This window comes from Alligator sinensis, unplaced genomic scaffold (assembly GCF_000455745.1).
Source record: "Alligator sinensis unplaced genomic scaffold, ASM45574v1 scaffold352_1, whole genome shotgun sequence".
Classification (NCBI taxonomy): Eukaryota; Metazoa; Chordata; order Crocodylia; family Alligatoridae; genus Alligator; species Alligator sinensis.
The window spans coordinates 1,263,520-1,279,022 of record NW_005842223.1 but is presented as its reverse complement, the minus strand read 5'-3'; the positions used below and the strand labels follow the sequence as shown (position 1 = coordinate 1,279,022).

Here is a 15,503-nt window from a genome sequence, read left to right as displayed (position 1 = left end):
ACAACAGAGACAGGCTGTGCTCTGCCTACACTATTTCAAGTCAGGTATGGCATTTTCTCAAGTCTCTGATGTTAAGTAACTCAAGCATATGTTGATGTGTCTGTTTTGCCAACCCACTTTCAGCTGTCACCAGCCTCCACAGAAAATAATAATACACACCAATTATTTCCATAAGGAGATAATTGATATACAGGAAGATTCATGTACAGGATTTAGAGTTCAGGGAATATAAAACCACTTAATCTTCTTAATTTTTGTTCCGCATATCATCTTTAACATAGACAATAAAACATAGTTCTGATTTTCAGGTGCAATTTTATTGTGGATAATAACACAGCTTCCAGAAAAAGCACAGGAAATATTGATATAGTAGTGTCTCTTTTATTTATAGGGTATATAAAATACACCTTTATAAAAGCAACTAAACCTGCAGCTGAAGTCATGCATGTGAATTTAGATAAACCAATACTATGAGATATATACTTCCTATAACAAGTACTGAAATGTTTTTGACTTTGTTGCACATGTAACGAAGTTAATCTTGAACTTTAAATCAAATAATGAAATGGCACTAACAATACTGCAGAACATATAGTTATAAAACTATTAGACACTAAAATAAACTCTTTCTTACTGGCTAATGGGTAAAAGTACAAATATAAACCCAAATACAAAGAATTTAGCCCTAATAGATGTTAAATGACTCATATTTCTTTGGAAGGTAGGAAGTTTGCGATGCTGAGGCATGTATACTTTGGCTCCATTATCTGCTTAAAATAGTCTATTTTGCATGTGACCACATTAAAAAAATATTCTAATCTAATTTCACTTTGTATGAAGAATTTAATCTGTGACTTATTTTTACACTGACTTTAAAAACCCAGTAAAAGTTCTCACGGTAAAATGATATACACCACTCAAGAATGCGGCAAAAAAGGCTACAAGTATTATTCAAGGCACTACTCTATCCTGGGCTGCATGGCACAATTAGAGGTTTCAAGTGAAGATAACATTTTGATAGGAGGTCAAGAATACCTGAAAACAGGCCTATAACTGATACATGATATACTGGATATTCACATATCTTTCTCTCCAATGAAGTACAACCTATCACCTACCTCATGACAGAGAATGCTCTGGTCTTTTGGTCCTTCATGGCAGGCTAACTTTCTGTCAGCCTTCTGTGGGCCGAAAAGCCTGTTGGCCCTCATATTACAATAAGCCCACAGAATGTCAATGCGCTCTCAAGATACTGTCCTTTTAAAAATACTATCACTAACCTAGAAACTTTCATCATTTAAAAATAATTATAATTAAAGCTACAATTGGCTTAAAGCTTAAACTACCTCTATGCCACTTATATGAACTATGGGTCAAATACTGTGTTCAGTTGCACTTTTGTAAGTCAGAAATAACATCACTGTAATTGATGACAGAATAGGTAGATTAACACTTACTTTCACGTAAGGAAGGTGCAGGTCCAATGTTAAGTGAAAAAAACAACTAACTAGAAGAATATTACTTTTTTCTATATTTTCCTATATCAAAGTAATAAATATTATATATAATCTGTATATTAGATTTTGTAATCCTTTTATAGCCTATTTAAATCTCTACTATCAGAAATATAAGCAGTGATCCACTCTTATAGGTCAGTATGTAAAATGTGTGTTTGTGTTTAAAAATAACATACTATTCTACGTTTGCCCTGCATTCTCATATCCATAGGAGAAGCTTTTCGTTTACATGAAGTTTTTGCTGTAAAACAGATGTTCATGTAACAGTTTAGATTAGGTTTGCAAAACAGTAAGATTTTATGGTACCAAGGGTCAGACAATCACAGTACTGTAGGTATTTAACAATTCTGTGCATTGATTTTTTTTTAAAGATAGAATTAACTGATACACACAAAAGCTAATTATGTCATGACCAGAGCAGCATATGAAAATAATTTAGACAAATGCGCAACTGGAGGCAAACAATTAGTCTTGCTATTTCTAACCTTTTATCTATGCATATATAGAGAACTCTCTTCCTGAAAGAAAGGACTGCTATGACAATAAGGACAATGAAAATATATCCGCTTTGCTTATACGGGATGTTCAAAATATGTCAGATTGAAAGATCTTTCCAACTAAGATTTGTAGAAAAAAAACAGTCCTAGCATTCTGACTGTTACTAGCATATAGGACTGCAAATGAACAAATGACATGTCAAGTCGCTGATGGAGGGAAATCTGAAACTTTCTGGCAAAATATTAAAATACATGGAAATTACTGCTGATACATACACTATATATCATGATTGACTGATAAACTATGTATTTTTATTTTTATCTTCCCAAGAGGTAATTAACACTGGGTGCATCTACATATGTGCTTTACTGTGCAGTAGACTAATTTACTGTGCAGTAAAGCATACCATCTATACGTATACTGCAACAAGGGTGCAGTAAATTAATTTAGTCCAGCACAGGACAGTCCTGTCAGACAAAGGTACTATCTGATGGTGGAGTAAATTACTGTACTTAAATGCATGTGTAGACGGTGACATCAGGATTAGTTTACTCCAGCTTAAATTGCACTGAAGTTTATTCAGTTGCACTACTTGCACATGTTGATGCGCCCACTGAGATCTGTAACAATGGAAAAAGATTGGGGGCAACAAGTCTCATTATTTCCATCTCAGACGGTGGACAGATGAAACTCTACAATATAAAAGGGAGCAGGGAAGAGAGTACAACACCTGCAGGTGCATGTCAGCTGATCCACTGTAACTCTTGTGTGCCCCTAAACAGGGCCGGTTTAAACCAGTATGAAATGGTGGCTATATTACTGCTTCATCTGTCCATGTCCTTAAAAAAGGCAAATACATATTCTTTTCTGAATTTCTAATTTCAGAAGCTTTAGAGATTTTGGCGCAAAGTAAAAATTGCTGTGTGTTTAGAAGTCATTACCCAAAATGTAGGAATATCTAGATATTTCTAATGAAGATATTTGGAATGTATATAACTGTACTGACTCTTTAGTTCAGGGAACATCCTAGTTTATTGCCCTCTGAAGTAAATATTGACCTTTTCTTTGCCTCAGTCGATATTTACCTTCAGAATAATGAATCTTTATAACCACCTCTCCAGAAGTCAATATCTTCTCATTATTTAACATCACTTATTATCCATCAAAGAGAGAACATAATTGCTTGGCTTGATTTAACGCTAATGATTTCATTGGAAAAACTGTAGACAGAAAAAAACTACAAAATAAAATATTTTATGTTTTGTATAATAAGTAAAATAAAGCTGTTACTTATATTGCTTATTAGCATTGCATTCCTTCAGATAAACAGAACATAGGCAAGATTATTTTTTCACCTCTACCAATTTTACAGTGGTATACATCAGGCTTCTTAAGGCCAGAATAGATCACTAAGACCATTTAGCATGATTTTCTGTATAACAGTTTTCCCCAAAGTCAGTCCTTCCCTGAATATATGTAAACGCTGCTGAACGAAATAACTTGTGGTTAACTTACCACATCTTTCTTCGGAAGAAAACTTATCATAAAATTTAAAATGATACTTAACTCACAACTCCTTTTGGTAACCAGACTTCAGTGGACTTGTTCCTGATTTATACCAACACAGTGAAATTGCCAACATGGATGGCAATGTCTATGGGTATCTATACATGAGCCAGGAGGCTGCTCCAATGCGCTGTAATTACAGTGCGTTGAAGCAGATTTGATTAATTGAGTCTGCTGGAATGTGGCAATTGCTACACTTCAGCAGCCCCCAGCATCTCATGCATCAGTGTCCCCATGATTATAAATGATGGCAGGAGCGTTTTATCTGAAGCTCATTTGATGAGCTTTAGATAAAAATGGTGACGAGAGCACTTTAAGTGCAGGGACGCTGACACATGAGGTGCTCTGGGCGCTTTAATTAGTGTGGCTCTCAGAGCCCCCTATTCCCAGAGCACATGTAAAAACACCCTATGTGCCTGGAGCCTGAGATTGGGAGGAGAAAAGAATTTCGTTTCAGTTTCATTTTCCTTTCTTCATTGATATTACAACTGAAAATGTAAAAACATTACAGTTTAGAAATGGAACGTTCTTTTGCATATCCATGGAAATTTCCCTTCAAAAAGAATTTCAGCAGGTCCAAATCTAAGAACAATGTTTGGGATTTTAAAGGAGTAGGGATGTTTGTGGAAAATATCAGTCTTATTTGTATGTTTTATACGCCATCAGCAAGACAAATCAATCATGAAGTAGCCAAGGGGGCGGAACATGACTAATTCTTTGTAATTAATCTAAACTAGCAGTTATGTCTTAATGTATAAAACAGGCTATAGAGTGAAACAGATTATTAGCTGTATCATGTATTACATTTATATATATTTTTTCTAAGGTAAAGGCAAAGGACCAGATCCTATTCCACTTCTATTACGTGCCAAAGCTGACAAAGAATATGGACAAGCATTCATTTGTAGTGCTGTCAGAACTTTGCAACATTACAAAAGTATAGCACTATTGGGGGTGTATAGTGCTATACTTCCAGACATCTAAGTGGAGAGTGACAAAGTTGCGTCAAAGGCAAGCTGTCCAGCTGGAGGATGCTGGGAGAGGGAGGACTGCTCCTTGCCCCCAGGAGAGTCTGATCATGGACTACCTGCCCTCTCCCCTGTTGGGGAAGGAAGTAGGCTTTCAGTGATCAGCTAGCAGTTGCTAAAAAGCAGCAGCTGCCAAAGAGAGGCAGCAATCACCTTTAGGGATGGCTGGGGTAAGGAGAGAGACTCTTTTTACCCCTGTGATCTCTGGTAGTACAGACATTCAGTCTCCTGGGAGAAACTCTCCTGGGAGTGAGTTAACTCTGGTTCTTCCTGAGTTATCTTTCTCCCAGAACGGCCATTTTTGCTCCAAGAGAAAAAGCTTGAACTGCATGCTTGTTTTCTAATGAGAGAACAGTGATTCTCTTGGTAGAAAGTGAGTATCTGTTATTTCCCTTTATTTCTGTTTTCTACTTTTACTTTGGAGGGTAGGGCTAAAGATCCTACATTTAGGAAGGGGCTGTATTATTAAGGTACGTTCTAGTGAAATTTTTACTTGGAACTAAAGGTCTTTTTACGCACAAAATTAAATGAACAAGCTATTCTGAGTGCTTTTATCATGTATATTTAAATCAGAACATCTCATTATTACAAGTCTGAAGGAATAGGTAACTATGTCAGTTTGTACTTTAGGAAGAACCCATCATCTTAGCTCCACTATGAGTCATCACTTCCTATATCTTTACAGGCACACTGTTAGTACAGTGCCCAATACGTACTGTAGTGAACATTATAGCAATACAATCTTCCCTCCAACTAGAAAAATATTTGTACATATTTGTGAAATTAACACACAGCTGAAGAAAATGTCCTAAAATTGATTCAAAATTCCAATCTTATTAAAGTTATCACGTATTTATGTTGTTGTTTTGAGTATTTTAGCACAGTGGGAATAGGGGGATTTTACTGAGATACGGATTTTCTCAGGAGGTACCTAAATAGTTTTCTTCAAATTTTTTGTTTCACAACTTTAGTTAATTTTACATAGCTCTCATTTTAAATATAGTGTATCGTAAATATTTTAAAACCATCAGTTCAAAAAGAGAACTCCTGTGAAATGATTCAGCTCCTTGAAAAATACGAATGATGCAAAGGAATGATGGTGACGAATGTGACTGTCAGAACAGGTTGCTTCATTGATAGGTCCCAAATAAATTCCTCATTCCACATTCCTGTATTTGGTAAATAAATTGTACAGCACTCTCAGTGTGGACTTCAAGTCACAATTTACAATATCTAGAAAAAGAGGGGGGAAAGAAGCATTAGCCCTTTATAACTTCCAAGAAATAATTAAAAAAAAATATATATATATATATATTTGCAAACGTTTAAGGCACCAACCCAACCATCACTTTTGTATTGCAAATGACAACAGACAGACAATTTCCTGATTTGCTAATATGACCAAATGGTTAGAGGGTGATATGCAATAATTTCCACCCATGATTATTTGCATTAAAATACATTCATAGTTGATTGTGGGAGAAAAATTGCAGATAAAAAACTGCAGGTAACTTTAAAAACATTTGGCACCCAGGGTCTCATCCTACAATGGACTTGTGCCCATATGCAATGGCTGCAGGACTACGCCCACTACTAACTCTGTGGATTTATCTATATTAGGGACAGATATTTTCATCACAGCTCAGGTTGATAGCATTATAGTTTACTTCATACTGAAGTGAGAATTTTCTCCATCAGGCCTGGAGGGGAAAAACTTTCAATCACGTGATCTCTCTATTTGCTAACAGAAGAGTTCTCAGGATTTTAATGGAAAAATCACTTTGTAAAAATATTTTTGACTATCCTGTTAAAATGTTTATAAACTTCCAACACCTCAATATTATTCTACAGAATCATTAAGACATCTTAAAAAGGTAGCATTTCCATTTAGTTTTATAGATCTGAATCCTGTCCAGTTCATATAGAATTCTTTTAAATTTCTGTAGAAGCATGATTATTTTAGGACTTTTCTGGAAAGAGCTCATGTCTATGGCTGATCTGTTAAATGAAAGTGACACCTAGAAAAGCCAGTTCTTGGCCATGACTCTCCTTTATAATTCTTCCTCAGTCAATGATTAGGTGACATGAGTTGAGTACAAAGATTCCTCCAAGAACTAGGAAGCCTTTACAGCTTCTGGACCATCAATCTTACTGTCTCTTTTGTACTGGATCAGTCCCTTAATTGTAGAATTACTTGTTCTGAAAAAGCCACAGTTTCATTGTGTTTTTTGTTCATTGTTTTGAAATTATTCTCTCATGTAGCTTCTGATTTCATTTGCACTGCAACACAAACACTGTACCATGCTACACGCTGTCAAGACCTTAAAAGATAAAGGCTTTTGTTAGAAGAGTTATGGATAGAATTTCTTGAAACACTATGTGTACTGTCTATGTGCTGTAGTAACTGTTTTGAAAAGAGCCATGACAACTGGCAAACAAAAAAGCCCAAACATTAGACTTTTAATTCTATACTGACTTCACTGAGAAGCACACTCCCAAGTTATTTAGGTGCTTTTGAAAAATTGAAGGCTTCTATTTTTTTAAAAATTGGCCAATGACATTAAACATCATATTTAAAGAAGTCACTTAAATACAATGAAGTAGTAAAAGGCACAAATAAAGTGGGGAAGAGAACCTTTTCAATATGTTGCAAATATTAGAAATAATCTGGTCACTCTGAAAAAGTCATTAGTATTCAGGATCATATTTTCTGATTTTTTTGTAAATATGTTTTTCATATTTGGAGGCACTTTGCAGCATTTTTTCATCAAGAAAATGCAGAGGCCATGTAGGAATGTGAAGATTACTCAGTATACACATTTAAAGCAAATTCCTTCTCATATTCTTTTGCTCACTGGATATTTTAGGCACGGGCATTGTGCCCAATGTAACAACACATAAAACAGATGTGCATTTCCATTCACATTGGGCAGGAAGTTTCATATTAAGCATTTCAATAATTGCATATGAAATGTTATATATATACACTGAAATGTTTCTATGGTTGATTTATACTGGAATGGTTAGCTGCCCCTGGAGCAGCAAATACCTGAAAAATTGAATGCCCTAAGAATTTTAAACCTCTGCTGAGAGTGTGGAGTCATAGCTACTTTGTTTTCCTTGGATCCCGAAGTTTCAATATTTTCCCCTTCTCACTTTTACTGTCCTGAACTTACAGTATTGTAATACGGTTGCTGTCAATTTAGCTAAGCAGGACTGCAAATGATTGTCAGAGCCATCATAAATAGATAAACTAGGACCAAATAGGTTCAAAATATGGAAGGAGATGAGAAGCCCAAATGGTTGTTCCTCTGTCAGTTTTTTTGGAAGGGGAAAAGGAAATCCCTGTCTATTTCCCTTCAAAAAGTGTGTCCATGGCTGGAGGGTTTACATGCCACAATAACCCAGCCTAGATGCATGCGTTTCCTACGAGAGTACATGGCTGATATCCTGGTCCCATTTTAGTTGACAGTAAAACACTTATCTTCAATGGGACCAGTGATTCTTCATCGGGGTGCTACACAGTATTAGCATTATTAGGTTTACAAACATGATTCACAAGACAGACCCAGAGATTTCAAATAGAAATCCATAACTGTTGTCTTTCCAAATTCTTTGCAACAGTAAAACTGCTCTATTATTTTTCTGGAGTCAAAAAAAGTGAACACTAAAAAAGTTTGATTTAGACTATTATCCTAGCAACAAAAAGAAGGCAACCGTGGATCATATCTAACCCCAAATTTATATGCTTAGGTTCTCCAGTCAAAGGCAAGTCCATGAATATTTGATATTTTTCTCTTCCTTCTGTAACATATAAATCTTCTGCAAAACTCTTTTAAATTAGATTGCCTACTAAACCATCCAAAATATGCAAAGGTGGGATGGGAGGTTATTTACATGTGTGGTTGATTTCCCATTTATTATTTTATCATTTTTCCTTTCAACAAATATTATATTTTGTTACTGGTATACAGTAGGCTAGTCAGGGAATGAGAGAACAAGGAGATTTCTACATCCTTTGCATAAGCACTTCTACTGGCCAGTGTGGGAATTACCAAGGAGGATTGAGGAACACATGTTGAAAAGACTTTTCTGACAAGAAGCAGCTTACATTCCCATGCAATACTTATTGCTGACTGCAAGAGAGCTGGCCACAAACCATTGACAATTTGAGCACTCTAGATACATCTTGCCTTTCCATGTGTGGGTTAGAAGGCTTTTGTGTACCCTTCACCCTACTGGGAAGCTATTATACAGAATATGACTTCACTTTTTGATAAGACAATACACAATAAATACAGTAGGATACCTTCTGGCCTTGGTTTTGGTTTTTCCAACCCTCCATCCTGCATAAGCTCAAATGAGAAGGACACATTAAGGACCTGGCAATATAATGAAGACATTAATTATTGAAAATTATTTTCAGCCCAGTGTACATTGTCAGCATAGGTTGTGTTTTAAAGACAGATGAGTCAGATCCTTAGCTGAAGGAAAGAATCAAGATTCCACATATCAGCTGAGGGTGTGACCCAGACAATTCAGAATAATAATAATTGTTCTACATATTACATTTGGGAGGAGCAAAAATAAAATAACAGCACATGGATGAGTATTGAACTGAACAGAAATTGGTCTCAACTTTCCACGGAGAGATAAGTCAAACTGGAAGTTATAAAATAATTAACAAAAAAAAAAATTAGCAAAAAAGCAATGCTAAGTTCCATATGTTGCTCTGTATTTGAATTGTCCTGGAAATCAGCTGCTACTGAGTGTGAAAACCAAGGGCATTGTGTAAAGTTGTATATTATACTTACAAAGTTACATGATTCATTATTTCTAAACAACATGAAACTTTACTACGTTCAATTTCTGTTTCTCATAACTTGATTTTGCTACTGTTCCATGCACATACTTCCTATTTAAATCAATACTGAGTACAGCTCAATGGCAACAATACACACTGGCGGCGAATAAACAGTTGATATTTGCTAAATAGTTAATACAAATTTTCCCTTGAGTCAGAAGTGGCAATAACTGTGGCATTTCAAAGACCACGGTGTGGTAACTGCTTACCAATAGTGATCAACACAGTCCTCTTTTGAATGGAGGTACAGTATATCCATCTAACACAAAAAGGTTTGCATGATTTGTTTTACAGGATATGTTTTTCGTTATATAAATACGAAACTCAACAGCAGAATTACCTTTTGTTCAAAACTATCAGGAGTCAAGAAAAAGCTGTGCAGAGGTACGAAATAGCCTTCCAGGAGACCCATTAGAAGCACGAGGTACACACCGTCTGCAAACTGTCAGAAGTGCATTCTGAGTACATTTTCTAAAATAGTATTTTACTGTTTCATTTGATAGACCATATAGATATTGCCTAACGCAGAATGGTTAGGAGACCAACCTAAATATTTTCAACCATATCCAAAAAATGCCATCTATTTTGACTTCTCATGATTATATGAAGTTTTATATTGTGTTATGCTTCACAGTTCAATTGATCTCATGCTGGAGGTGTGTTAGAATGCCACTGAGGTCAGCAGGTAATGTGCAGTTAAACCCGGAGACTGAGTAGACTTGGTAACAGGGCAGAGGAAGTGAATTCATCCCTGAAGGAAGATTTAAGCTGATGGGGTTGAGTTCCTATCAGTGAAGAGTAGACGATTAGGGAGGACCCACTGATACAGCTGCGAGGTCTATACCTTCAATTTAAATCCTATTGCCCCTGCAGGAGAGGCTCAGCTCTCTTCCACAAATAACCTGTGACATGACACACAACTGCAGAGCAGGAAAAAAACAGAATAAACGTAAAAGCTAATTACTGCACAGAAATTTCAGTAAGTTGGGAAGAAGGGAGGGAATTAAAGAATCAAGAGATTTGTCCAGAGGGCAGTAAAGTCCATGTTAATCTATTTTACAGTGTAAAGAATTACAGGTAGGTGATGTCTAGCTGTTATGGTACTGCTATGTTGCATAGAGAATATAACTCCAGATAGCTTGTACAGGGTTTTAAAACATATAAAACTGTAATTCTTTAAACATTTTTTCTCAACATTTCAGATCACATTCCTTATTTGGGACTATGAGAATGTGATAACTGTAGACCTTTTTTGAACAGATACAGTACATCAATCTAACATAGAAGGGCAGGCATGGCATGTGTGTTATGGTTATGATTTAAGTTCCGCAAGATCATTAACGTTCTGATTTAAAAAAAATATATATATTATTTTTATACTTGTAATACATAAAATCAGATGATTGGATTTTATCTGAAGATGAGTTAAGACCACGCACAAAAATATTTTTGCCCAAAGGGAACATTTCTCAGTTATTCCTGATTTCCTCTAAAAAGAGATTTAGAATTGAATAGCCATTTCAATCTTATCTATAGCATCATGAACAGTGCCTATAACATATCTTCACTTAATCAAATTCTGTTTATCCAATTCCCCAGGTCATCTGAAACAACTCATGTCTCCCTGAAGCAGCTCATCCTTTCCCTGCTGTTGGAAAAAAAAAAAAAATCAGCTGCTCAGCTAAGCAAACTGAATAAATGCTTTAATAGTTGCAGGGCACAGTTGATTAATAAGAGTTCATCAAGAAGAAAACAGTGGAATAAACAAACACACACTTAAAAACAAGACTTTCAGAAATATGAGACTTTACAGGCTGCCTCCCATTTGATTTCCTTCATCTTACAAAAGCCATACCATTGGGGGATGTAGACTCAGTTAAACCAGTGTTTCTGAGACTTCCTTTTAATAGAAAGACTATTCTGCTGACACTACACCTTTAATTGGTAAACATGTAAACAGATGTCCCTTCTACCTACTTCAATGTGTAATTTCTAGGGCTGTGCGAAGCTTCGGTTGCTGATTCAATTTGGAGGAGATTTGGCCCGATTCGGTGGCTGAATCTCTGAATCCAAATTTAATTAGGAGACCCATTAATCTCTCCGAATTGAATTGGAAGCTTCCAATTTGATTCGGAGAGATTTGACGATTCGGACATAGACACAGCTTTATATGTTTTTTCTACATACCTCAAGGTACCAGGTGGCTTGTGAACACTGAGATGCTGGGGCAGATGGAGTGTCCCATGGAAGTGCGGGGGGATCCCCAGCATGCTCAGCAGTGGATCTGGAAGTGGACCAGAAGCACTTCTGGTCCACTTCTGGGTCCGCCATGGAGTATGCGGGGAACTGGTGACAGTAATCCGAATCAGCGAATCAAATCACTGTCCCCCGAATCAGGCCAAATCCGAATCAAATACAGCCCGCTTCGCACACCCCTAGTAATTTTCTTGTGGCAACCACATCGTTTGCAAGCAACAGGTTAATAGGAAAGAGTTTAATGTATTGTTAGTCACTTTGAAATGGATTTAGTGCCAAAAACAAGAGGAGCAGCAAGCACCAGGGCTGCCTATACACGTGCTTGTTCGCGTTCTAATGAGAATGCATCAGCGCAGACTCAATTTAATTAAAACACTCCAGCATCACCTCAGTCACATGTATTAAGCCCCCCATGAATTTAAAAATGTCTGTGGGGGCTCTTTATCTAAACCTCATCGAATGAGCTTGTGATGAAGTGTCCTGTGGCCATTTTAAAATGTGTGGGGGCTTAATACATACGACAGTGAGCCATTTTAATTAGAGAAACTTTCTGGGAACTGTTCTAATTAAAATGCACCCCTCCCACCCTCGAGCACATGTAGAGGCAGCCCAGGTGACCCTGTGTGAATCTTTCAAATCTAGAGCCCAATCATGCTACTACTTAAACTTGAGTATTTTGGGTAATTATTGTCATGTAAACAGTCCCAGTGAAAAGTCTTGATGCCATCCAATGAGATTGTTTATGCATAAAGACATAGTTAGCCATGTTAGTCTAAAGTCAAGCAGAAGGCAGGGTAGACATGCACCTTGTAGACTAACCACCAAAGTGTACGTGTACCCTGACCTCTATATGCATAAATTAAAGACAGTGAGAATGCATTTGCCAACTTGGAATTTGACCAGAACACCAAGACAACATTACTAACTTCTGGAAAAAGAATCATGGGATCTTTCATGATCAAAATTAGTCAAGATCCTCCTTATTAAGTGTAATGGTAATTTTAATGCTAATGAAGATATAAATCTGTTAGAGCAAATTCACATTGGGTATGTCTACACATGCCCCTACAGTGCCATTGTTATTGCGCCGTCATTAAGTACTTCCATGAGGAAGTAGTAAATAATGGTGCAGTAACAGCCCATACTGCACTGTGGATGTACTGTGTGGTTATTTTTAGTTATTATGTCGCCATAGTGGTGCACTATACTGAGGGGCATAGCTGCAGAATCACTATTTTTGCCCACAGATGTTATGTCGCCATAGTGCATTGCAACAGTGATGTAGCATCATGTGTAGATGCGCCCAGTTATTACTAGAAACTGCTGACTGTCTTTGTTGAACAGGTTTTTATCTTTACATGAAAGACATATATATAATTAAAATAATCCTAAAAAGGTTTCTGGATGAAATAATGATTTCCTTAGAAATGGCATAATATGAATCTACTAAGACCTTTGATTAGGTTAGGACACAGATACAATATAGTTCAGCCATCCTTATTAATTAGGACTATGCAATCCTACCTGTGTTTCCAGTTCTGTAACTTCCAAATTTAACTTATTCAGGTGCTTGTTGACAAAAGTGATGAGAGTCTGAAACATGAGAACATGTTAGTTAGGGCATAGAGCAGTTCTAACTTTTCCAGTAATAGTTTATTAATTTAAATTAGCAATTCATGCAATATTCATTGCTCCTAGATTTAGTAGATTTCAAAAAGAGGAACATAACTGACAATCACATCAAGCAAATAATGAAAACATAGCTATAAATACACTGATTTCTCAAAGTATCATAGTCAAGAGTTGCACTATTAGACTATGCTTAAAACTGATAGAAGCTGAAATACTTGAGGTAAGATCACTGGCTAATCCTTTTGGCTTTAGTGAAGCTATGCTAGTTTAGACCAGCTGAAGAGTTTTACATAATACACAGTTCTATGGCAAATTTCTTTACAATGGAGACTTCTGTATCTTTCTCTTGGTCTGTTTCAAGGAAAAATACTGATTTAAAACAATAAATATACCATTGACAATAATCACATTCTTTTTCAGCGTAGTTTTAGTTTTATCATGTTACATATATGTGCTCTTTAACACACCAGGAAAACACTTTCTAACCTTTTTCACAACATTGAGCTTGTCTGGAGCATGGTCAAATAACGTGTCAAAAGCATCCCGTTCTGAAAAAATATTCAAAGAGGTTAATACAACGAGCAACAGTTATCCAACTGCACAGTGGGCATGTCTACATGTTCATTAATGTGCTGTAATTGGCACTACTGCACATTAACACAAATTAACACTTTTTAAGTAATGATAATGCACAGTAGACTAAATCTACTGTGCAATAGCACGGTTGTTGCCAGCCATGCTAATGCACAGTAGAATTAGTCTTCTGTTCATTAAGCATCTCGTGTAGATGTGCCCAGTAAAGACTAATTAAGGAATATAAATCTTAAGGACAAAAGCATCATCAAAATCTTTGAATTTAGTTTGTGCAGCAATAACTTTCAGAAACTAATTTTCTCTTAAATTATCAACAATGCTGCTTTTCTTTACGTATAAAAATCTAGGTAATTAGTTATAGATAGAAAGCCACATTAATTCAAGCAGAAGAACATGAGTTTGCACTTTTTGTTACTGGGATAAGAACATTTTGCTTTGAGGGCTAAAAATACATACAGTGATACTTATCAGGGCTGTGCGAAATTTCACTGGCCGTTTTGTTTCGACTTGGTTTTGACTCATTTCGAGGTAGAAACAGCAAAATCAAAAGAAACAAAGGGCCTTGAAACAGCCTCAAGGCTAGTCGAAACGTTTTGAAAGTTGAAATGATTCATCCATAGCACTGGGAATGGAAGTCAGTCCAGCTGAGCTAAGTTCCCATCCCTGGTGCTGGATCTGGCCAGGGATCCCCAGCCTATCGAGCGAAATATCGAAACAGAGTCGAAACAGCCTCACTGTTTCGACGAAGCAAAACGGAACAGCTGTTTCAAATCGAAATGAAATTTGATACGAAACACTGTTCCATCCAAACCTTGAAACTCAAGGTGAAATGGAGCGGTGCCGTTTCGCACAGCCCTAATGCTTACCCTGATTTCTGACACGGTTGTATTGCTATTTTCACTGCATTCAGAAAAATCGTCACGTCATAGTTATAATACGACATTTTGTATTGATGAAATGTATTTTTGGGACATTTTAGGTTGCAAGAACTGCGCCCCCTCCACCCCCGACAAATGATTACGCTTCTAAACCAGTTAATCTCTAAGAGTACAGCCACACACGCAAGCATGTGCATTTGCAGCAGCTCAAATAGAAGTGGTGTAACCTTGTTGTGGAGCAAACTGTGCCACTTGGGGCAAAATAACACTGCCTGGCTCCTCCTGGATCTGCAGCCAGGGGGAGCTAAAGCTCGTGGCCAGCACCTGTGCTGTCCCCAGCAATATAAAAAACTGCCCTGTCCTGGCCCCATCAGTACAAAAAGCTGCCCTGGCAAGTAGCTTCAGGGCTACTCGCTCTCAGGAGCTTCTGGGGCCCAGGCAATTGGGACCTAGGGATACTACCCCTGCAGCAGTCTGGCAGGGGGGGCTACCACCTGGCTGTGACCTGCTGCGCACCTGCCAGCCTCGGATGACCCTTTGGGCCAGCTGCCAGTGGGCTGTAGCTGCAGAGTTGGCCTTTGTGCAGCACTATTGCCAAGTGTGCCCTTGCCTGGCCATCTGGGCAGCTATCACCCGGAAGATATTCACAGTGTGGTGGCTTGCCTTGGAA

General features: G+C 37.1%; 1 protein-coding gene across 4 annotated transcripts in view; it reads right to left on the bottom strand.

Moving 5' to 3' along the window:
• Positions 1-298: 298 nt before the first annotated feature.
• The window catches only part of PARVA (parvin alpha), a 111,167-nt gene continuing 95,962 nt past the window's right edge, over positions 299-15,503 (bottom strand). For all 4 annotated transcript variants that reach the window (XM_006027089.3, XM_006027090.3, XM_006027092.3 and 1 more), the window contains exons 9-13: positions 13,848-13,909; positions 13,254-13,322; positions 9,814-9,915; positions 8,919-8,991; positions 299-5,842 (exon numbers count right to left, since the gene is read on the bottom strand). In XM_006027089.3, the coding sequence (XP_006027151.1) occupies positions 5,766-5,842; positions 8,919-8,991; positions 9,814-9,915; positions 13,254-13,322; positions 13,848-13,909 (383 nt within the window). In that variant the 3' untranslated portion in view covers positions 299-5,765. The remainder of the gene's footprint in view (positions 5,843-8,918; positions 8,992-9,813; positions 9,916-13,253; positions 13,323-13,847; positions 13,910-15,503) is intronic.